Source organism: Dreissena polymorpha, chromosome 8 (genome assembly GCF_020536995.1).
Source record: "Dreissena polymorpha isolate Duluth1 chromosome 8, UMN_Dpol_1.0, whole genome shotgun sequence".
NCBI lineage: Eukaryota > Metazoa > Mollusca > Bivalvia > Myida > Dreissenidae > Dreissena > Dreissena polymorpha.
Genome location: NC_068362.1, coordinates 3,963,359 through 3,988,668, shown reverse-complemented (window position 1 = coordinate 3,988,668; position 25,310 = coordinate 3,963,359). Strand labels below are relative to the sequence as shown.

Sequence of the window (25,310 nt, the reverse complement as noted above, 5' to 3'; positions counted from 1 at the left end):
TAATTTTGATTATGAAAGGTACGATAGAAATACTAAGATATAGTAGAAATTCTGAAGAAGTTTCATTTAAGCCATAATTGCCCTACTTGTCCTAATTGTAATCCCATCAATGCAGCACCGACTGGTCGATGTTGTGCTGACTCTTATCGCAATTGATAAGCACACGAAATAGTTAACGTATTCTTAGTGTGAAATATTAGTTAGAACGTATACATTATATTTGTTAACATATTCGACACAGAACGTGATTAAAAAAACGTGACTGTATGGCTTTTTGAAAGCGGCTAATAACATCATACACGTGAGTGAGTTTTAAATACCGATGCTTAAATTTTATTTGATTCACTAGCCTACGTGTCTTTTAATATAATCTATGGTCATATTTGTTTATGTGTAATGAATGGTATTACGTATGGCTGTCGTGTTTAGACCTATGTTATATTTAGAGGCCATACAATACAGTTTTAATTATATTCTGTTTATTTATTTATTTATTTATTTATTTTACTAATGTATTTGCATTTCGTATTGTAAAGATGCGCACAAAAGCGCAAACCGCGTGTTGTCATGGGCAACATTTTTGATTGGCAATTTGAAGAAGAACTTGAATCCACTTCCTTCAAATGGACCATGTATAGTGTGTATCGAGATCACCCTGAACTTATTGACTTCATATGAAGCATTAATACAAGTAATGGTTTAATGTATGAATATAATATACATAGTATATATCAATTAATTCATTCCAATAACATGATGAATCAAAGTTGTATTAAATGTACACAAATATAAACCAAATGTAAAAAGATTTCTACCCTCAATTAATAATTACAATACTTCAGTTCTATCATTTAAATAATATCTGGATATACGTAATAATTTCGTTGTTTTGAAACAAAAAAGGCTTATATGTGGTATTCAACCGCATCAATATCACATAAGTTATCATCAGATGTGCTATGAAACTCGTCGTTTTTATTGTTTTTTGGTTTAAATGAGCCTGGCTCTGGAAAAACGGGACTTAATGCTTGTTCGAAGTGTAGTCCCATTAGCCGGTGCAGTTCATACAGGTAAAGCGGGGACGACACTTTCCGCCAAAACTAGATTTTTCTAGATTAGACTGGAGACTTCCTATACACGAAAATTTAATTGAAGTTGAAAGTGTCGTCCCTGATTAGCCTGTTCGGACTGCACAGACTAATGTGTGACGACATTGTACACACATGCATTGCGTCCCATTCCATCTGAGTGAGGCTGTAATATATTAATCGACCAAATGCACACATTTTTTTAGCGAATGCAGAAAGATTGAGTCGAGCTCGAAAAGAAATTGCAAATACTTTTTAAAGTCCTCGTCAACAATATTGGCAACAGCCGAATTTGTAATGACAATACTGATAGTTCGATTGTGTGTAAGGTAAAACAGATCGACTTGCATTACGTAAGAATGAAATAGTTTCGACTAAAGCATTATTGTAAATATTGTTCGAGCCTCGTTCTGTGAAAACGGGGTTTGATACAAGTACAGTACAGTCTGCACATGCTTTGCATCTTCCACCTGAACTGGATTTTCACTAAGAAGATACCTCCTTTAACCCTTTGCATGCTGGGTAATTTGTCATCTGCTAAAATGTCGTCTGCTGAATTTCTAAAATTAGCATTTTCTTCACTTTTTTTTAAAGAATACTATCAGAATAGCAAACAGTTTGGATCCAGATGAGACGCCACGTTCTGTGGCGTCTCATCTGGATCCAAACTGTTTGCAAAGGCCTTTAAAATCCGGTTCCAGCGCTTAAAGGGTTAAACGAAAAATACCATAACAACGGAAAGTTTCGTCCCTGATTAGCACATGCGGACTGCACAGGCTTATCTGGGGCGACACTTTACGCACATGCATTAAGCTCCGTTTTCACAGACAGATGCTCGAATGATTACGCCTAAAGCATTATTATAATGATCATACCATTCCCGTCATTGTGAGATGAAAGCTAGAACTTCAACCTCTCACATCATAACTTTCATTTTCATAAATTGATGTGAATTTATTACTTTTCTTTTTATAAATGAATATGAAATCGAAATACACTGGGCCGGACATGAATTAAATCAATAACATGTTATAATAATGCACACCTTTAATTTCTTAAATCCATTTACAAGAATTAAAACATAAATGCAAACATTTTGAAACATAAACATACTCAAATAACTTATCAAGTCATTATGTTTTTCTCTTAATCCATTGTCATAAATAATATCAAATCATTACGAGTATATTTTGCCCTTTACATCTTGCACATTCAATTCATAGACTACTACCACTAGATCCACTACGAAAGATGATGTTTGTGGTATTCATCCTTCTGACCACCGGAGTCCCGTGCTGGGCAGACTTCCTTTGTCTTTGCAACTACAACGTTGAGACAACCATTTTCCGCGAGGTAATGTATTGTTTTCGTGCGAAAGTAAACCTAATTGATACTGTGAACGGGCGTATATTTCGCATTTAGCATTTACAAGTTTAGTAGCATGGAGGTCTTTGGACTAAAACGTACCCGGGAATTCTTACGCTAAATTGGTCGTTGTCGGCTTTTTCAAATGAATTTTATTCTTGTTTTTGTAAATATTTTATAAAATTGCCTCATTATTACCGAAACACATATTCAAAACAGGAAATGACGCAGACTTTGTTCAAAGATAATTTCGTTCCGAATTCCGTAGCGCGTTTTACGACGTCATATTTTGGGCGGGAATAAAACTCGGATACAGTCTAGATTGGCCAAGGCACGCGTTAGTATATTTTCCGTACCCTGGGTACATTTAACAGCCGGATCTCACTTGCTTGATTTTGCGGTGGTAAAATGTTAACCTACATTAACTAGTGGACTGGGTTTATCTGACTATGATTTGCTGATAACATAAGAGTGTTTATAAACAGAAACACGTGTTTGAGCAGACAGCAATTTGGTGTAGTGTTGAATCTGTATTTACATGTAAACTTGATTTGAGTAATCCGCTAGCTATTGGCTGAGAAAAGTTCATAAACTTTAAAGTGGGCGGTGCTTAGCATTTGCAGGGAAATTTGAATTTCAAGCAGACAACAAACACTTTTTTCTGTAAGTCAATAACTTTATAACTTACTACCACCAAATTACACACACATATGTTTCGTATACTCAAGTATATTTATGCCAAATTTCATCGGAAAATATTAAATACAAACTTAAATATTTTGAAAATAATCATTTTTGTTTTCTGCTGTTTACACACCAGTGTACAACTTAACAGTAGACATTTTGTGAGTGTGTGGCCATTTTATACTGCTTCTCTGGTGCTTAAGTATACTTAAGAGTACTCGGCGTAAATTTAAGTAGTTCCCAAGCCGACAATAACCAATCGAGCGGAATAAAGAAGTTTTTGTGTGTAATGCCTCGTGGAAGAGTCCGTTTTCCTGAACTGTAAAAAACATTAATTATTTCACGGCGGTTGAATGGGTTATTTATATAAGCGACAACTTTAAGGAGTTGTTGATGAAATACTGTGTGTATCGAATAGAACATCCAGGATGGTATCAATCATATATATGTAAGTAGTTTTTTAATCAAGCAATGGTAACTTCCGGTTTGCAATTGGCAGGCGAATAGTAAGTGGCATAGAAATCGGTTGTTCGAGTCATAACATTTTAACTTTTCTCGACGAGAAATTATATCAAAAAATGTTTTTATTTTCATCAACATTTTCCTGTTTATATGTTCATATATGTTAAGTCATGTTTTTTTTTAATTAACGTCTGTCGTTTCCTTTGAAAAATGGCTACTTTACATACAATATTATTGTGATGTAATACAGCCATTAGTGTGCAATATAAATACATAAAAATATCCCAAAAAAGAACATTATTATATCGCGGTTCTCGAACGACGCCAGTTCGTTTCAAAGCCGATTTGCCTCTTTAAACAAGTCGTCAACTGCAACGGACGAATCATGTGACGGGTTTAAATATCATAAAATGCTAATCACTTACCGTGACACTGTTGAATATTTTGACGGGTCAAATTCTAAAAGTAACACATTCAACGACCGTGAAATAATGCATCATCTTACATTTGGGAAATGGAGTCGAATTCACACTATGCACTGTTAGGGTAGTGAATTATGCAATTAATTGAGTCGACAAAACCTTGAGTAACTCTGCGATCAATCTGCAAATGCGCTGTTAACAACATACAGTATAAGACAATACGCTATTATATATTAAATGTTTTTTTTTTCAAAACATGATTCTTACGTACTAAAGTAACTGTTTATGCAAAAATCTTACTCGATTAAATAAAGACTTGAGCAGTGTCAAGTTCTGCAAGCGTGTTTTTTTTTGCAACAATGCCTTCTTCATTTGCTGTATATCTGTAACAATTGACTATTATTACAGTTAAATGTCACATTTACAAATATTCAAACTTTACTATAAAAACTTTTCACATGACGCTGTTTAACCAGGCCCGGGACGACGCAGAGGCTCTCGGATATCTCTATGAATTCGACTGCAAGTACATCATACCGGGAGGGCAACTGACGTCCGGCTGGAGCGCTATTGGATATGAACACCAGGTGATTGCGTAGTTGTAGTTAAATGAACGTAAGTTTTGGGCTCATGGCTAAGCAAATCAAAGATCGCAAATTTAGCTTCAACTGAATATTGTGGCCAACGGGATTGCTTGATTAATTTTTGTTCGAATATTTGAGGATTAAATCGAATGGCCTAGTACAGGACAAAATGAAACTTCAAAAATTCGGGGGAAAACGTGCAAACCTATAGAAGTCTTATTGCCTGTACATTATAGGACAATATGTACAATCAAAACATTAGCAAACCACATTCAGTGTTTACCTCATAGTATATGAGTGTTTCATCCAATTATGTCCTTGCTTAATGGATTTTGCATATGCTAAGGATAGAAAAGTCATTTTTTCTCTCAAATCTCCAAATGGTCGGGTAGAAAGGTAGGTTAAATGTTTACGTCTTTTACTTTTGAAAACTATTCCGATTTAACCCATTTATGCCTAGCGTCTAGAAAAAGGGATTGGCAAACAGCGTAGACCCAGATGAGATGCCGCATCATGCGGCGTTTCATTAGGGTCTGCGCTGTTTGCTTAAAGGAATTATTGTAAGAAATATTCTAAATATAGAAATAAATATAATTTAAATCCCTAATTTTGGAAAAAAATTGATCCAATTAAGAAGGATGGGAGAGTCCACTAGGCATAAATGGGTTAAATAATAACATGTTATGACATGCAGCATAAATCTTCTAAATCTCTATTCAATATTATTGAGATACGTATTTTTGAAGAAAAAAACAAAATACTATGGTATCACTCTTTCTTTATGTAGGTATAATAGCAAGTGTGTCAATTAAGCGTAAAAGATGTAGCATAAAATATTGCAAAATTAATATTTACTTTTGTGAATTCAGTGAAATATGATCCAAATCGAACATGTCAAAACGCGAATTTACTGAATGGGTGTGTCTTAAAAAAGCTGTTTTAATAGGTAAATATTACAAACATGAATATTATGCGTGATATACTTGCATATTGGACATATTTTTCAATTTTTAATTAATGGGTTTTCGATTGTATTCTGTGGTTATTGTTACCGTTTACAATAGGCAACAATGTAAGCTGCATGTACATACGACTTAAAGGCTGATATCATTGATATAGCATGTTGTAAAAGGAGGAAAACGACATAAAATCGAATAATGGTTAAAACAGAACATGCCTGCATGAAGACTATTTGAGTTGTGTTATGAGAAAACTGGGCATAATGCACGTGCGCGAAGTGTCATCCCAGATTAGAGTGTGCAGTCCGCAGAGGCCAATTAGGGACGACACTTTCCGCCTAAACTTGATTTTCGGTAAGGAGTGACTTCCTTGAAACTCAAAATACCATAAAAGCGGAAAGTGTCATCCCTGATTAGCCTGTGCGGACTGCACAGGCAAATCTGGGACGACACTTTACGCACATGCATTAAGTCTAGTTTTCTCAGAACGCGACTCATTTGTTCGAATAAATATTATTTTTCAATGTCTTATTAATTGTTATACTCTGTTTATTCTTAATGAATTTATTCTTTGCAAAAGCTATACATATGCTCTGTATTGTATTGTCGACATGTGTAAACACAACCGGCAGAGGAACCATCGGAAATGGCGGCGAGGAGAGGCACCAAAGCATTGTTTGCAAATGTTCATTCTTCGGCGACAGAGAGCAAGTTCGCGGAAGTAGCAAGAACCTCCGAGGAACGCCGTTTTATGTTACGGAACAATTCCCACCGGAAGTCGCGGCAAAAAGACGGCGTCTCTTTAGAAGAGTTAAAGAGGAAAAGCAGGCGGGAAAACGGGCGTGGGTGTCATATGACACCTTGATAAAGGACGCGTAGGAGGGACCGGATGGACTTAAGTGTGTAGTCTGGAACTGCAATGGATTGAGCGCAGCTAAGCGGGAGGATCCAGATATCCTTGCCATTGTATCACAGTATGACCTAATTATTTGTTTAGAATCATGGACATGTAAAGCAAGCAAACTCGAACTATCAGGATACGATTGCCACAGTTTGTATAGGAAATATAGACATAGGCAAGCTAAGCGCAACAGTGGCGGTATAGTAGTATATACACGCAATAGCATAAATAGTGGCATATCGGTTGTTAAAAATATTCATGATACAATAATATGGCTTTAACTAGATAAATCGTTTTTTAACAATAACGAAGATATATTTATTGCAGCGGTATATATATGGGGTAGTGATTCTCCGATGGCCTAACTTGATAGATACGGACCTGTTCGAAAGTCTCGGTAACGATATTAACCATTTCCAATCGTTGGGCACAGTTATGTTAGCTGGGGATTTTAACGCTAGAACAGCGTTTAAAAGTGATGCTCTTCTTTCCGATGCATATATTTACGATATTGACCCCGACTTCTATTTAGCTGATAGCACGTTACCAAGATTTTCAATGGACAAGGGAAGTAACTCTCAATGAAATAGTTTACTTGATTTATGCAAGGCCACGACACTGAGAATCGCTAACGGTAGACTGGGCTCTGATTTTAGCATTGGTAAATAAACATGTTTTAATACTCATGGCGCTAGTGTCATCGATTACCTGTTAATAAGTGAACATCATTTTAATACCGTAGATAACTTCGTTGTAAACGATTTTAACAATTTTAGTGATCATGCCCCGTTGTCTTTCAATGTAATATGCAACATGCGAGTTATAGTAGAAGAACCATATGCGAGTACGTTAAATGGCTGGATGATGAAAAACAGCATTTCCGAGAGGGATTAATAAACAGGGCTCCGGATTTTAGCGATCTAATCCAAAGCCATATCGAACAAAGCGACACAAATACTGACACCATTGTAAAAAATATCACCAAAATTGTAAGAGATGTTGCTGACCCATTATTTATCAAGCACGTTAAAAATATCCACAATTTGAACGACACACTATATCGGATAGCGATAAATGGTTTGATCAAGAATGTAGAGAAGCGAAACGATCATATAAAGATGCATTGTATATATATAACAACTCACATAGTGATACAGATAGAGTAAAAATGTGTCAATTAAAACGTACTTTTAAATTAATCACAAAAAATAAGCGTAAGGCGTACAATCTCAGACGCTGTAAACAATTCGAAGATCTTAAACGGCACAAAACAAAGGACTTTTGGAAGTACTTTAGATCACACAATCCATCAGGGTTTTACTAGCACTTAATGACTTTAAGAATCATCTCCAGCAAATGTTTTCAAATGAAAATTTTAATGATAATGCCAACGCGGAAAATTTTAATTCATACCATGACATTCGACAATTTTGACAACGTATATGGGACCTTGATAACCAAATAACGTTTAGTGAAGTAATTAAAGCTATTGCCGTCTTAAAGAAATGTAAATCACCTGGCGTAGATAAATTGCTTAACGAATATTTTATAGAAGCCTGTGATATTTTGGCGGGTTACATTACAACGATTTTAAACATGATTTTAAATACAGGCAAATTCCCGTTTTCTTGGACTGAAGGGATTATAATCCCTATACATAAGAAGGGTGATAAATCCGACCCTAGTAATTATAGAGGCATCACCTTATTAAGTAACGTCGCAAAGTTGTTTACATGTGTACTCAACCAGCGAATAACAACACGGTGTGAAATAAACGATGTTATATCTGACGCGCAGTTTGGGTTTAGAAAAGGCAGGTCAACAATAGATGCGGTTTTCATACTCCATTCAATTATTCAAAAATATGTTAATATGAATAAACGAATGTATTGTTGTTTCATAGATATACGTTGTTTTGATTCTATATATTTAAATGCACTGTAGTTAAATTTATACAAGTCCAATTTGAACGGCAAAATGTTGCGCAAAATACGCAGTATGTACCAGTTGGTCAAAGCATGTGTTAGACATTGTAACTCATATTCGGATTATTTAATATGGCAATCGGACTAAGACAGGGGGAGATACATCGCCGATCCTTTTTTCTCTTTTCGTGGACGATCTTGAAATGTTTTTACAAAATAGACATAATGCTGGAATAAATATACAAGACATATGTTTAATTCTACTTCTGTTTGCAGACGATATGGTTGTCATAGGTGAAACGCCGGAAGACCTACAACAGTCTATCGACCGTTTATATGAATATTGTATTACCTGGGGTTTGCAAGTTAACATTCCAAAAACCAAAATTATTGTTTTCCTCAAACGCGGAGCTATCAAACGTAATGAGCGGTGGGTATATGGTAACGAAAAGATAGACATTGTTAACGATTTTATTTATCTGGGTGTAACCCTTAATTATACAGGGAACTTTAATCTCAATACTAATACTTTGCGTGGTAAGGGCTTAAAAGCACTCAACGTATTGTTATCCAACCTGAAAACTTGTAATTGTAAACCAAAGGTAGCTTTGCAGTTATTTGATGCTTTTGTATCTTCAATTATCACATACTCGTGTGAAATATGGGGTTTATCAAAGTGTAGCGAGTTGAAAAAATTGCACCTTAAATTCTGCTAAGCTGTTCTTGGTGTCAGAAAATCAACCTCAAGTGTAGCCGTTTACGGTGAACTTGGTAGATACCCGTTGTATATTAACAGATATGTACGTATTGTAAAATATTAGTTTAAAATAACTAGAAGCGAAAACATTATATTACGATATATTTTGGAAGATGGTCTAATTGCCACACATGATAATACATTGAACTGGTTTGGAAAGGTAAGGGACTTACTATCTAAGTACGGATTTTATTATGTTTGGTCTAATAACTCACAAATCAACGAGGTTAATTTTTTTGTCTTTGTTTAAACAAAGAGTTATCGACGAATACTTACAAGAGTGGAATCGAGATATTAACGATAATAGGGTACTAATTGTATACAAAGCAATTAAAACAACATTTTCTTTTGAACCATATTTAGAGACGATTGTTTCAAGAAATTACTTACGAAAATACGCATCTGTGCTCATAACCTGAGAATAAGGACTGGAAGATATGATAGATTAGAACGAAACTTGCGACTCTGCCAATTATGTGACAGTAATGAAATAGAAGACGAATACAACTTTTTGTTGAAATGTTCTAAATGTGCCCAAATTAGAGAAAACTACATTAAAACCTATTATAGAGTCAGACCTAGTATGTTCAAACTCACAATATTATTAACTACAGAAAATAAACATGAAATGCTAAAGTTAGGAAAATTCATTTCAGAAGCACTCAAGATTCGCAATCGTTATACAATGTATTTGTTTTATAGTTTAAAATGTATATTGAATACAATATGACATCATGTGATATGCTATATTTGAACATGTATTGGTTTTAGTATATGATGATATAGATGTTGCATTCATATTAATTATATGTATTATCCGGTACTGTTTCTATACCTGATTTTGTGAGTGTGATTCGAATGTATAATGTGTGCTCCTTCGAAATTATTGTTATATTTCGAAATTAAAATTATTTTTATATTTTACTAATTATAGACTATGCCGATGTGTTATGATACAAGTTCAACTATAATTGTGCCGTTGCTACTTAAATTGTATGTGGTTTGGATGCGCACTGTTATATTCTATGCTCCTTCAAATTACAATTAATGTTCACCTTAATGATTACAAAAGTAGTAAAAAGCATTCATATATATCAATATACACTGTTAACATGTGATTTAAAACGAGTTTTGTTCAAGTATCTGTAAAGTACATCCATAACTATTATATAACATTTCTGCTAAATCCACTTATTATATTCATGTTTTTTGTATTATTGTTTTTGTTTAACACTATAAACTGTAAAGTTTATGTGTAAAAAAATTATGTTCTGTTCTGTTCTGTTCTTGTCCTGGACAAGTAAAAAAAAAACAACAGCCAATGGAAAGGATACAGTGGGAGTATAAATATTTTACTTCACATAAGATCACCCGATTCCAATAACCAATTAATTGTATTCAGATGGCAATGTTATTTTGACGCATTGTGACATATCGGTTTCTGCTTCATATTTTCACAGGTCGGTTACGTCAAAAGGGCAGGGCAGATAGAAGAACAGGTGTGCCCAGGAGGGATTCCCGACGCCGACAAAGGTGCAGCGAAATGTCATCAAATGTCCAGTGGACAAATAATTGAACAGGCGCTTTTCTGTCCTCTAATACGACCACACAACCATGCGTTACTTAAAATCGGACACGCTTGCTCCTGACCAGGGAAGGCTGGTCTGGAACTACGCTGGCCGCATATGGCATAGGACTCATTTTAGCATGAAGCGGATAAAATAAACATGTTTGCCAGTTGTTGTACACTGTTTGTAGGTAAATTGTTTACAAATCAGAAACAAAGACATTTCACGGAAATAACTGCTCATGTTTGTGCAATAAATGTATATATCCTCTAATAGATTAAACGGTAAGATTTATAAGAACAATTTCAAAGTATTGACGAATTTGTACATTGATAATAAAAAATTCGCCGCTACAATTTTAATAACATGAGCATTATCTTTAAGTTCCGGAATCATCTTCACCGACCACAGCCATATTATCAACAACTACGACGACTATTGCTCCTAAACCAACAACTATTACAACTTCAACAACACCACGACTTACAACAACGACACCAACGACTACTCCACGACCTATCACAACAACAACTACTACTACTACAGCAACGCCACTACCAACTCCAACAACAACTACAACGACTCCAAGACCGACATCAAAAACAACAAAAACTACAACAACACCAATACCAACTACCATTTCCACTACAACCACAACAACGCCAACACTTGCGTCATCAACTATAACTTCTACGCGCTTGTCTCAGCAGACGACCACATTGTTTCCAATCTTCACCAACCTTACACCCCTGCGACTCGTGACAACGACGACAGCAGCGCCAAGTGTCGTATACGGTAATAAATCATCGTTTGTATTTAAGCGCGGTTCTGGGAAAACAGGGTTTAATGCATGTGCGTAAAGCGTCGTATCAGACTAGCATGTTCAATCCTAACATGCTAATTAGGGACTAGAAATTCCGCTTTTACACATTTTTTCATTTAAAGGATTCCGAAGTCTCTTCTAAGCGAACATCAAGTCTAGGCGGCGATTGTTACTGATAAACTGTGCGGATTGCACTGGCTGATATTGGATGACACTTTACGCATCCTAATAAAGCCCAGTTTTCCAAGAAAGAGGCTCATTTTAAAAACACTCGTAGAACATTCTAAACCTCTCAATTTTAAGGTCGTCATGGACATCATTCAGGTTTCCTAACCTTCTTTAAAATACCAAAAACAAACGTAGTACCGTTTACTGATTGTCTTTTCGGTTATTTAATGTGGTTGTTTTATTTGATTTGTTATGTTTAAATTGCATTTTTTTATTCACTGCTTAAGTTTTAAACCGATCGGCTTTCAGTATTGAAGCCTCACGATAACAGTAAACCCAAGTATCAATCGTTGGGTCATGTTACCTAAAACAAACACAAAAAGCCAGAACTTAAGAGTCGAAGGTTTGATCTCTTGCTCCACCCTAACCTACAAACTCCTCTTCTGCTTTATAACGTATCCCGAGTTGTTGTGTAATAGGCGCTTAGTTTAAACCTATTTATTTTAGCTCGATTGCAAAGAAAGCCTACGGCTTATTTGAAACGCCATCGAGTCCGTTTCCTGGGACTTAAAACAGTACTTTGTGCCTATCGGGGAGATCTTAAGAACGCTCCCACAGTGGGGATCGATACCGTCCGTGGCCTCCGTGAGCGCTACGAGGACACCATAACCACGAAGTCACGTCGAACTTGTTTATGCGCTTCACACGGGGCGCAAAAGTACCCAGTGTCGTCGCTGGAATGATGGCATCTCATGTATGTCGCATTATCGTCCGTATCCCAACTTACAAGTCGTACAGGGCTATATAGGAAGGCATCCCGGAGCACTCGAACTAACACGGTTATTTGTTGTTCGTACGCATAATAAAATCGTTACTACATGTTTTTGAACATATTTTTATTGAGTATATAAAAGAAAATTAAAATAAATACAGAATTTTAATGGATTACGTAATTCACAAGTTATCAGAGAAAATATGCATATACTATGCTCAGGCGAGGACAAAAACCATATACCGACGGCAAACATCATTTTATGATAATTGTCTTTTGAATTATAACAATATGACTTCAAAACAATGACGCCAGTTTGTGCTCGGCATTGTTTACGCTCATTTTCATTAACTGTATTGTTCGGGAACAGGGAAAAACAAGTTAAATTCCGTTCACTGGTTGAGCCATTTTTTCTTGATATATCCCTAAAACCTCAAGAAAGCATAAAACAATATGCGCATTTTTTCAGCAGTACCTAAATTTTACTATACAGAACTCTTTTGTAGAAAAATACGTCTTATACTAACCATAACTGTCGGTATACAAAAATGAAACGCGCTCTGGGACAACATGGCTTAATGCATCTTTGTTAAGTGTCGTCCCAGACTTTCATGTGCGTTCACATAAGCTAATCAGGACGACACTTTCCGCTGCTATTGTTGGTTTTCTTCACTTAAAGGAAGTCTCTTCTTATCGAATATCCAGTTAAGGCGGACACGTGCCGTCCCTGATTAGCCTGTGCGGACTGCGCAGGCTAATATGGGACGACACTTTACGCACATGCATTAAGCCCCGTTTTCCCAGAGCAAGGATCATAGTAATTCGTTTACACTTGCTATTGTCAGGCCAAGTGAACCTCTGTCCCGCTATTCTACACCAGTACACGCGCGAAGACCAGGGAGCCCTTCAGCAATATGGCGACTACTGCTACGAGATAGTCCCCATCCGGGCTATCTGGGCCAAGGCCGAGAACGACTGCCGGGCCAAGGGAGGCCACCTTATACATATCAGCAGCAAAGGTCTACAGGTATAATCTCCCTTGTTTATTATATTCTTAATGCAATAGGTGATAATGGACTAATACCAAGGCTGGTCATCGCATATATATCATCAGCAAATGCCTACATGGTGTAAGCTATCGTGCTTTATATGTAGCATAATACGTGCACATATCATGTCCTTAAAGCACGAGCTTAATATGGCTCGATTGGTCATTGTCGGCTTAGGTACTACTTAAAAGAATCCCGGGTACTCTAAAGTATACTACAAAGTACCCGTGGTATGGAAAACATACATTAACGTACTACGGAGTATGGCCGGTTGTCTTTAAGCGTATTTTCTGTACCCAGGGAAATTTGTAGTATACTTAATAGTACCCGGGTTTTTTTTTAAGTAGTACCTTAGCCGACAACGACCAATTGAGCTTTACAATGCAAGTGGTTCATGTTTTATATTTAAACCAGGGTACGTCATTGTGTACCTATAAGCAACACAGTAAAAATGTACTACTTTCCTTGTTAGTCAATTTGATGAATGGGGACAATTTTTAGTGTATTTCCTGATTATTTTGAGTTATTTTTTAGTTATTTTTAGCACTTAATGCTCAGAACAGAAGGGTCAAATCAGCATATTACCATAAATTATACATACTTAGTAATAATGGTTAGACATACTTAGTAATAATGGACACACTCAGTAATAATGGACATACTCAGTAATAATGGTTTTTTAATAAAATTGCCTTAAACTAACAAAGCTTTTGGTTTAAATGTTTTCCATTTTTTCGAATATGTAATACAGCAAAGACTTTTGCAAATGTGTCGAATCGCGAACATGTGTCCAACTATGCCACATCAGGTGGCATGCGTCCATTAAATGTTCAGCATCATTTCATGTTTATTCGTTTATCAAAAAACGTATAATTAAATATGTAATAAGAATCCTTCGGTATGCATAGGTCACACATTTATAAATGTCAGACGTCCGAGTACATGTATATACATGCGGCAATTTTTTTGTCATTGCGAAATAGTGGTTTTGTCATTGCGAAATAGTGGTTTTGCCAAAAACACGTTTACAAATTCTGATGCAAACTTTTCTCGCCGTAAACAGATGAAACCGTTAACCCATTTATGCCCAGTGGACTCTCCCATCCTTCTTAGTTGGATCAATTTATTTCCAAAAGTAGGGGTGTCTGGTATGTTTATTTCTATATTTAGAATATTTCTTACAGAAATTTCTTTAAACAAACAGCGCAGACCCAGATGAGACGCCGCATTATGCGGCGTCTCATCTGGGTCTACGCTGTTTGCAATGTCCTTTTAACAGGACGCTAGGCATGAAACAGTTAATATTAATTACAGATTTCGTTCAGATAGCCTTCCAATTAAAGCAATACTCAGAATAGTGAGTTTTTGCATGAAACCCAATGCCACTTAGAGAGATGTTTTTGAGGAATTTAATGAAGAAAGAGCAATGCATGGTAAGGCAATATGTTACATGCGCCAAAACATTCGCGGTAAAAACGAGGCCTTATATCAACAAAGAACAATAAACCACTTGGTATGCACAGATAGAGCAATACATAAACAATTACATGTATTAACAATCCCAAAAGCATGACACAATTGCACGTGGTGTAGTATATTTTCGTCGTTTTTGCACTTGGTAAGACGCGCACGTCTTAAAGACTGGGGTGTCCTGCAACATGTCATTTACGCAGTTGCGCTCCTGAATATTTATACGACATATACTGTTTTTTAAATTAATTTTATAATTTCCTGCTGTAAAAATCCACGTCAAAGGATGATATGTAAATAAAACTAGAACTTAACCCTTTCAGTGCGGGAACCGAATTTTGAAGGCCTTTGCAAACAGTGGCGTCTCATCTGGATCCAAACTGTTTGCTATTCTGATAGTATTCTTTGAAAAAAGTCGAAGAAAATGCTAATTTTAGAAATTCAGCAGACGACATTTTAGCAGACGACAAATTTCCCAGCATGCAAAGGGTTAATCGCGTTTCACCATTTCAACGAGCAAAAACATGAAACCTTACCTATACCACGTTATAAAGCGTCCGATCGTTACGAATGTTAAAGCGTCCGATCGTTACGGATGTTAAAGCGTCCGATCGTTACGGATGTTAAAGCGTCCGATCGTTACGGATGTTTTATTGTATCATACAGCGATAAAAAAAGATAAGGTAACACAAAATATTTTCGTCAGTCATGACACAAGCATGCTTGCTCAAAATCAATTTCACCAAGGCCAGGTAAAAAAAGACTCGGCGGGGGATATATCTGTCCATTCACCGCATTGTAATGACCGTGTCTTACAGTAATGGTCGATCCATGGTCTTTCGATCACGTTTAAACATCTGGGTCTGATTCATATGTTTGTCAATACGAACGTTTTATCCATCCATTTATTTTATGGCTATATCCTGTAGGACTTCATCTATCAATGGATCAAGTCTCTGCAATTCGACCATGCGTGTTGGACGGGACTGCATGACCTTCGAACAGAGGAACAGTTCGAATGGATTTCCGGTACTAAACAGGATAACCTTAGTTCTGGTTAAACTTGGCTAAATTCATGTGCGTTAAGTGTCGTCCCAGATTATCCCGTGCAGTCAACACAGGATAATCAGGAACGGAACTTTTCCGCCTATACTTGATTTTTTTCGGCTAGAAGAGACCTTCTTTTCACAAAAAAATCCTTAAAAGCTGATAGTGACGTCCCTGATTTACCCCGTGCGGATGACACTTAACGCACATGCATTTAGCCCAATTTCCCCAGGGCGAGTCTCAGAACAGTTCGAATGGATCTTCGGTAAGCACTAAACACGTTCCACTCGTATCGAAAACCGTAAAGTCTCAGACTGTATTTTTAGCACATTCATCATTTCCATATAAAGAGTCTGGCTATATATGTTGTTAACCATTGTATATTTTATTGTTTAAGACAGATCCAACAAATTTGCCGTTAAGCCCTGCTAATCCATTATTTTTCTAGTAAGTGTGCCTTACGAATGCAATGTCATCGTTGTATTTCTCAATCTTAAACCATTACGTTAATATCAAAGACGAATGTTTAATAAAATTAATGTTTATTTTCTTATAACCTTTGTATAACTAAAAATTGATTATGACTTAGTTTTAGATGATACCGACACGGTTTCTGATATTTGTTGCAGAACCAAAATGTTTAATCTGTGAACAAATCCGGTGGTCCGTCTTATCAAAGATCGTACGATAATGTTAACTTACGATTGAATTTTGTAATTAAAAAAAATAAGTAATTATGATCTGTGTGTTTCAAATATAAAGGATATTTGACAGCTACTTTGGAAATGAATGGAAATATTCAACAAAAGTAATTATAAATGTGACGTTTACATATTTATGGCGCTTCGAAAATTGCATCGTAAGGCGAGAATGGCGTACGATGTTTGATAAAACTTTAAAGTCGGTATGTCCCTAATTTACTGTATGTACATGATGTATGTACAGTAATTGTACGAGTGCGAATTATTTGTAATTGTATAGAACTCTTATTTCGTTGCTTTTCTGGTGCCACTTATAAAAAATCATCATTTTTTTGTAGGTTTTATTTTGTTAAGATGAATTAGTTTAATAACTCAGTGTATCTAAATATGTTAGTTCATTATTGGAAACCCACTCATGTAATTAACTTGTATCTTTAATCTTTGAACAGATCCGTTTATAGCTGAGAATATGTAAAGAAACTTTATAATAATAACCTGTCATATCAAACAAGATACCATCGTTGTTTTACTTATTAGATACGATAGCATATATTATCAATTGTTCAACACCTCAATTTTCCGCTATTAGATAGTTGCACGTATCGTTAGATCCGACATTTACTGAAATGTTTCGATCGTGACCTGTACGGTGGGACACTTCCGTGTGTCAACACGTACTGAAGACAGATAAAACACAGCAATAACACACGCTGCGCATTAACACAATCTGTTATCGGTTAAAGGGTGACTGAGTCAATTTTAAAGTTCTTAAATTGCAATTATAATTATATTATAATTAAGTACCTTAAATTTTGATCTGCACATTCGAAAGAAATGCCAAGTGGCCTATAGCCAGTTAAGAAATTTGCAGTGTATCCGAAAACATTTGACACAAAAATCCACTGAAATTCTTGTTCATGGTCTTATTCATTCCCATCTTGATTTCTGTAATGGACTCTTTGCTGACAGTCCGGCATATCAGCTGAACAAATTACAAAGAATTCAAAACAATGCTGCCAGGTTAGTAACTTGCGCATCATATGAAGAACGTAGTTCCGACTTGCTAAAACGATTACATTGGCTGCCCGTGCAGTCAAGAATAATTTTCATGGTGCTTGTCATTGTTTTCCGGGTCGTTAAGGGCACTGCGCCAATTTACCTCCGATCGATGTTCACACATGCACAAGGAAGCTACCGCTTGCGATCATCAGTAGGCATCCAGATCCATGTATCAAGGCATAGAACAAAGATAGCCGACATGTCACTTGCAGAGGTAGCACTAAAATGGTTGAATGTGCTTCCCGGACATTTGAAATCGACTGACTCGGAAACAACATTTAAGAGCAAGCTCAAAACTTACCTAATTGAGCGATTCCACTATACTTAGATACAGTCATGTTACCTGCAAGCTCACTAGATTTGTGTATATAGGACGTTTTGTGAAGCGCAATAGAATATTTATAGTTTTTGCGCTATACAAGTGTATTTGTATTCGTATTTGTTTATATATTTTAATGGTTTATAATTTAGATTGTTAAAATTATGCATATATATTATGGAAAAGTATTCCGCGTATTCAGATTTTAAATTCAATAAACTGATTATGTTTAAAAAAAACATTTAAATTATGATGATATATGAATGTGCATCTGTGCATTATTTAAATTTAATATAAAAAAATCACACAAATTATAATTATGGAGAAGAAAAAAACAAGAGAATGGGATATGCTTTCATCCAACTTTGATGAACTAACTCGATGGTCGGATGCAAACAACGCAAAACATACTTTTCGCGGGCACTTAGTTTTACTTAACAACGAGTATTATTTGTATGGACATTTGCTGTTAATTTCAATCTCCCAACAGCAAAACAAACAAAACATGAGTTAAAGTACATACCGCTTATCATAATATAAGTATAAGTAAAGAGAAAACACATTGACGATATGCATTTTTGTCAGTTTTTGCAAATATTTGCTAGCGACAAATGTTTATTAAAACATACGCATGGCTATTTTAATGCGTCGACTAGGAAGTTATCTAATTAAAATGAATGTATCCAGTCATCTTGCAGTTGGTAAATCGTCTTGCGTTTAGGATTTCAAATTTAAAGTTAAGTGATCGTAAACCTAACAATCATATCAACATTTAACATAACATATTGGCGTTATGAAATTATCTTATTGCGTTACATGTCAATTGGTATTGGGTTGACGTGATTGCAATAAATGCTTACAAGTGCAGTGTTAAATAATTATTGTTCATGTGTTTATCTTTTCGTGTGTTTGCTCTTTATCAGTGTGCATTCGTTTTGTGTAAATTTGTAAGTTCGCATCTTTATGTCACGACTATTCCATCATAAAGATCTCCTTTTTTAAGAATCATATTATGCCGTTTTATTTGTAGTTCTATTGTATTCATACATTATTTCTTTAATATCTGTGATTGATTTTATATTATTTTTCACAGGTTGAAAATACACATTTTATTCTGTACACATCATATTTTTGATTTCTGTACACAATATCTAGTTCTTTGTCACTCAAATCCCGTTGAATGTCATTATAAAAACGCTTGCTATATAGTCTGCAAAAAGTGTGCGCAACATGTTAACCCTTTGCATGCTGGGAAATTTGTCGTCTGCTAAAATGTCTTCTGCTGAATTTCTAAAATTAGCATTTTCTTCGATTTTTTTCAAAGAACACTATCAGAATAGAAAACAGTTTGGATCCTGATGAGACGCCACGTTCTGTGGCGTCTCATCTGGATCCAAACTGTTTGCAAATGCCTTCAAAATCCGGTTCCCGCACTGAAAGGGTTAAGAACAGATTGAGTTGCCTCGTCTGCCCATCCAATATATGATGGACTGTGTTCTGTTAAAATTGGGCTTAATTCATGTGCGTAAATTGTCGTGCCAGATTAGCATGTGCAGTCTGCACAGATGCGGCGTCTCATCAGGGTCTGCGCTATTTGCTTTAAGGAATTTCTGTAAAACATATTAGAAATAGAAATAAGATTTAGCAATAAATATACTAGACATCCCTAATTTTGGAAATCAAATGATCCAATTTAGAAAGATGAGAGAGTCCACTAGGCATAATTAGGAAAAATTTAATGTACGTTTTGAACGGCATGCAATTATTTTGCAAATGAAAAGTTTATCTGTACATCGCGTGGGTAATTATGGACCACACACTTACGCCCCTTTCATAACATGAAGGCACAAAAATTTGCATCTGTTTTGAACAGGAAGAAGCTCTTACAAGGACCGTTTAATTATACGATAAAATAAAGTGTATTTCAGAGCGTAAATCGGCACATAAATCTGTATTTGGTGATCCGATATCACATGACACATTTTAAATATATTTGTGAATTTTTAACGACTTAATTTAAGTGTAAAAAGGGAAAAGACATTTCAGAAAGTAAATGTAATGTTAATTGTTACGGGTGTATTTGTACAACAATGTCGACTAAATGACAAACACGATTTTTAAACTTAGAAAAAAGTAAACGCATGTTATTTGAAGGCCATACTTAATAATAATACTGAAATATACTACACCAATGCATCATTGTTTACACTACCGTATACTGAAATATACTACACCAATACATCATTGTTTACACTACCGTATACTGAAATATACTACACCAATGCATCATTGTTTACACTACCGTATACTGAAATATACTACACCAATGCATCATTGTTTACACTACCGTATACTGAAATATACTACACCAATACATCATTGTTTACACTACCGTATACTGAAATATACTACACATATGCATCATTGTTTACACTACCATATACTTAAATATACTACACCAATACATCATTGTTAACACTACCGTATACTGAACTATACTACACCAATGCATCATTGTTTACACTACCGTATACTGAAATATACTACACCAATGCATCATTGTTTACACTACCGTATACTGAAATATACTACACCAATACATCATTGTTAACACTACCGTATACTGAAATATACTACACCAATGCATCATTGTTTACACTACCGTATACTGAAATATACTACACCAATGCATCATTGTTTACACTACCGTAAACTGAAATATACTACACCAATGCATCATTGTTTACACTACCGTACTCGATCATAAATAAAACAATAACAACAATAAAAAGTGGTGGTGCGGTAGTCGAGTGGTAACACTCTGGTCCACCATGCCAGAGGTCCCAAGTTTAATCCCTGGCCGAGGCACTGGACATTTAAGAAATGCTTCAAGTGTTTCCCACCCAACTAGAGATGTACTGGTATGACACCCAGGTAATTCTCGCGTGTATCGGTGCTATACACTGAGCACGTAAAAGAACTAAGAGATCTATTCGCAAAGAGCTACGGTATCGCACCCGAATTCCTTGTATCTCATTACTGTCTCTTCTGCCTTCTGTCTCTTCAGCAAAACCAAAGGACCCCATTGGAAAAAAGTGCTTGCACTTTCATGGGTTATCCTTGACTGAAAGGTCAAACTAAATACTACTACCGAAAGCAACCTTTCCTTTTTACTTATTTTAACTTTCACTCACAGGCGATCACGTGATCTATCAGAACTTCCACCCGGACCGGAAGGGTAATCTGGCGAGTCATTACAACGAAAACTGTGTCCTGCTGGTCCCATACGAGCCTTACTTTGGTCAATGGGATGACGTCATCTGCGGGGATGTGGGTATCTTTGGTGACACCGGTCAGCAGAATCCCTTCATCTGCGAGTACTGTGAGTACATGTATATGAAAGAAATCTCTTCATTTAGTGTAATTTATTACATGTTTGTTATTTGGGTACTTAATTTACGACTTAACTTTTTAAAAATGAGCTGCAAATATACTTGCCAATGAGAACTTAAAAGTGTTTTTTGAAGTTATAACTGAATTTCATTTTATGAAAAACGGTGTTAGTTTTTGGCATTTAAAACCATCCGAATTGTATCGTAGTAAAAAATGAAAACTATTATATACAGCTCAAGGCAATGCTCACAATGTTTTTTTCCGATACGAATTGTATCTATGTAATTTTACCGTCGTATACACGCCTATGTCTACTCTTTCTTGCAGCTATCCTACCCCGACATTCCAGCCCTATCGTTGGCTGAACCACGCACATCTTAGTGTTGGACAATGTTAGTAATCTTGTAAAAATAAAAGCGATTCAATAGATGCGTTTTCGGTTAACGCTTTTTAGTTTATACGTATGTCATACAGACGTTCACATGTACATTGTTTCTATGTAATTTGACCGTCGCATACAGGCATACGTCTACTCTTTCTTGCAGCTATTATGAGCTGAACCACAGACATGTTATTGTAATTTACTGTAAGAAAACAAAGAAAACAAAAACAAGCTATACTTTAGTAAGATTTGTTGTACGCAGTTTAGTATATACATATAAAATAACGATAAATACGTTACATAACCGCACACAACACGGCCATTTTATGTTTTTATAAGTGCGAAATAAATATTCTCATCTCATTAGATATTTGTTTAGTAAAACAACACACTATTATTCAAATTACATCGATGGTAAAATCAACTATACAAACTGTAAAATACACACAACAAATATATGCATGGTAGCGAATGCGATCCTAGATTATATTACTTGAGTCGCATTATTAGAAAACTGGGCATAATGCAAGTGCGTGAAAGGTCGTCCCAGATTAGAAAACTGGGCATAATGCAAGTGCGTGAAAGGTCGTCCCAGATTAGAAAACTGGGCATAATGCAAGTGCGTGAAAGGTCGTCCCAGATTAGAAAACTGGGCATAATGCAAGTGCGTGAAAGGTCGTCCCAGATTAGAAAACTGGGCATAATGCAAGTGCGTGAAAGGTCGTCCCAGATTAGAAAACTGGGCATAATGCAAGTGCGTGAAAGGTCGTCCCAGATTAGAAAACTGGGCATAATGCAAGTGCGTGAAAGGTCGTCCCAGATTAGAAAACTGGGCATAATGCAAGTGCGTGAAAGGTCGTCCCAGATTAGAAAACTGGGCATAATGCAAGTGCGTGAAAGGTCGTCCCAGATTAGAAAACTGGGCATAATGCAAGTGCGTGAAAGGTCGTCCCAGATTAGAAAACTGGGCATAATGCAAGTGCGTGAAAGGTCGTCCCAGATTAGAAAACTGGGCATAATGCAAGTGCGTGAAAGGTCGTCCCAGATTAGAAAACTGGGCATAATGCAAGTGCGTGAAAGGTCGTCCCAGATTAGAAAACTGGGCATAATGCAAGTGCGTGAAAGGTCGTCCCAGATTAGAAAACTGGGCATAATGCAAGTGCGTGAAAGGTCGTCCCAGATTAGAAAACTGGGCATAATGCAAGTGCGTGAAAGGTCGTCCCAGATTAGAAAACTGGGCATAATGCAAGTGCGTGAAAGGTCGTCCCAGATTAGCCTGAACAAAATTTTTGGTCATTGCGAAATAGTTTGTTTTGCCAAAAATATATTTTGGTGTAAACGTGTCACGTCGTAAAAAAGTTGAAACAGTCACTAATTATTACATATTTTGATTACAAAGCCTTTTTTTTTAAAGAGATACTCATAATAGTTAGTTTTTGTTTGAAACCCAAAACCACTGATAAAGATGTATTTGAGGAATTCACTAAAGATTGTGCAATCAATGGTAAGACAATATGTTAAATGCGTCAGAATCATTCACGGTCAACACGGGGTCCTATTTTTATAAAACTAGAACACTTTATATACACGTTTGTAATATAAATAAGTATTACCAATACAAAAACATGACGCAATGGCAAGTTGGGTAGCAAGGTTTAATCGTTTTTGGTCGTGTAAGACGCGGAGGTCACCAAGTCAAGGTCAAAAGAATCTCGGCGGGTGTATGTATCTGTCCATTCACCGCATTGTAATGACCGTGTCTTATAGTAATGGTCAATCCATCGACTAGAAGAGACTTTGTTTAAACGAAAAATTTGTTAAAAGCGGATACTGACGTCCCTTATTTGCCCCGTGCGGATGACACTTTAGCCCAGTTTTTTCAAGGCGAGTTTCAGAACAATTCGTTAGCACTAAACACGTTCCTTTGGTATCGAAAACCGTAAAGTCTAAGACTGTATTTTTATCACGTGCGTCATTTTCATATTAAGTGTGTGGCTGTATTATGCTATTATTGATTTTATGCTGTATTGTTTAAGACAGATAACAAATATTTTCCAGTAAGCTCTGGACATTCATTATTTTGCTAGTAAGTGTGTCTTTGGATATTAATGCCATCGTTTTATTTCTCAATCTTAAACCATTACGTTAATATGAAAGAGGATTTTTAATACAATTAATCTTAAAGTATTTACAATCTTAACATAAATACATAGATGATAATTGTTGGATTCGGTGGATTATCGATTTTAATTCACGAGTGATCATAGAAAATGCGCCACTCGTGAAAATATATATTTTCTATGATCACGAGTGAATTAAAATCGATATTCCACCGAATCCAACACATTTTCTTTTTATTTTATGCTTTTTTCACAGTTTATATACATTGTTAATGAGTTTAACTAAATAATTTCGCTGTAATATTGCGTAAATATAATATCACATAATTTTCACAGATATTTTTCACTGTTTGAAACGGTGAAAGTATCAGTTTTAATTCACTGATATTTCTCTATAAACCACCGGAAAGAATAAAATAAATATTCATAATGACTAAGTTTTAGCCGATACCGACACGATAGCTGATAATTGTTTCAGAACCGAAATGTGTATGTATGTATCGTACGAACAAATCTGCACATTAAAGTTGGTATTTCCTAAATTAATTTTTACATGATGTATGTACATAAATGAGCTTTCTATTGTACAAGCGAACTATTTATTTGTATATATCAACTTCAGGGTGCAGGGCCACGTGACTAAGTGGGGTTTCCAATTAAACGTTAATGGACCTAACACTCCGGTGACTGGTGCTTTGTTCGAATAACTTTAAAAAACAAATTTTCTAAAGAATTTCAACTAGTGCATAAAAGACAGATGTTTATGCTGCTCATGGCAATGTGCAATATATCAGAAGTACTTTATCTAATAAATATGTGTTCTTGTTAAAATATATAGTTTTACTGCATTCATTTATATGGTTATGCTTCACGCAATGTGACATTTTGTAACCGATTTCAGACATATTCAAGGAATTATTCTTATACCTTAAAATATCGACACGAACTGAAAAAAGCTCTCTTTTATGCACTATAAAGTTTTGCAAATGTATTTTAATAACTTGAGATATTTGCAAAAATAAAGGTCGTATCGGTGTGTTTACGCTCTGTCCAGGCCGTGTATAAGCCCCTTAAAACGCCATTGGTTCTGCACCATGAACTTGTTGTATGTTTTATTTTGATTAGATGAGTTCAAAAATACTCTTCTTTTTTTCAACATTTTATTTTTCAAACAAGTACATATACAATATAAATTGTAACAATTATGATTTGCAATATGACACAACAAAAAAAAGCAAGCATGTTATGCGACCAACTCATATCTTAAGTTATATATATATGTGTGTTGGAAA

At 35.7% G+C, this 25,310-nt stretch overlaps 1 protein-coding gene across 2 annotated transcripts; it reads left to right on the top strand.

Annotated features, from left to right (window-relative positions):
* The first annotated feature begins 139 nt into the window (after positions 1-139).
* LOC127842782 (brevican core protein-like) lies at positions 140-21,943 on the top strand. 2 transcript variants are annotated; one of them, XM_052372492.1, is made up of 9 exons: positions 140-301; positions 2,312-2,441; positions 4,498-4,608; positions 10,608-10,680; positions 11,100-11,510; positions 13,324-13,505; positions 15,927-16,026; positions 21,320-21,505; positions 21,844-21,943. In XM_052372492.1, the coding sequence occupies exons 2-9, from the start codon at positions 2,340-2,342 to the stop codon at positions 21,879-21,881; spliced, it is 1,203 nt and encodes a 400-aa protein (XP_052228452.1). In that variant the 5' UTR covers positions 140-301; positions 2,312-2,339; the 3' UTR covers positions 21,882-21,943. The 2 variants fall into 2 exon arrangements, with proteins under 2 accessions (XP_052228452.1, XP_052228453.1); XM_052372493.1 differs by having other exon boundaries at positions 176-305.
* Positions 21,944-25,310: the final 3,367 nt, after the last annotated feature.

Excerpts from the sequence above, each read along its gene's own strand:
- LOC127842782 (XM_052372492.1), top strand. The coding sequence starts at position 2,340 with ATGATGTTTGTGGTATTCATCCTTCTGACCACCGGAGTCCCGTGCTGG. Across the intron at positions 11,511-13,323 it reads AGCGCCAAGTGTCGTATACG|GCCAAGTGAACCTCTGTCCC; the intron begins GTAATAAATCAT and ends TGCTATTGTCAG. Across the intron at positions 21,506-21,843 it reads TCCCTTCATCTGCGAGTACT|CTATCCTACCCCGACATTCC; the intron begins GTGAGTACATGT and ends TCTTTCTTGCAG.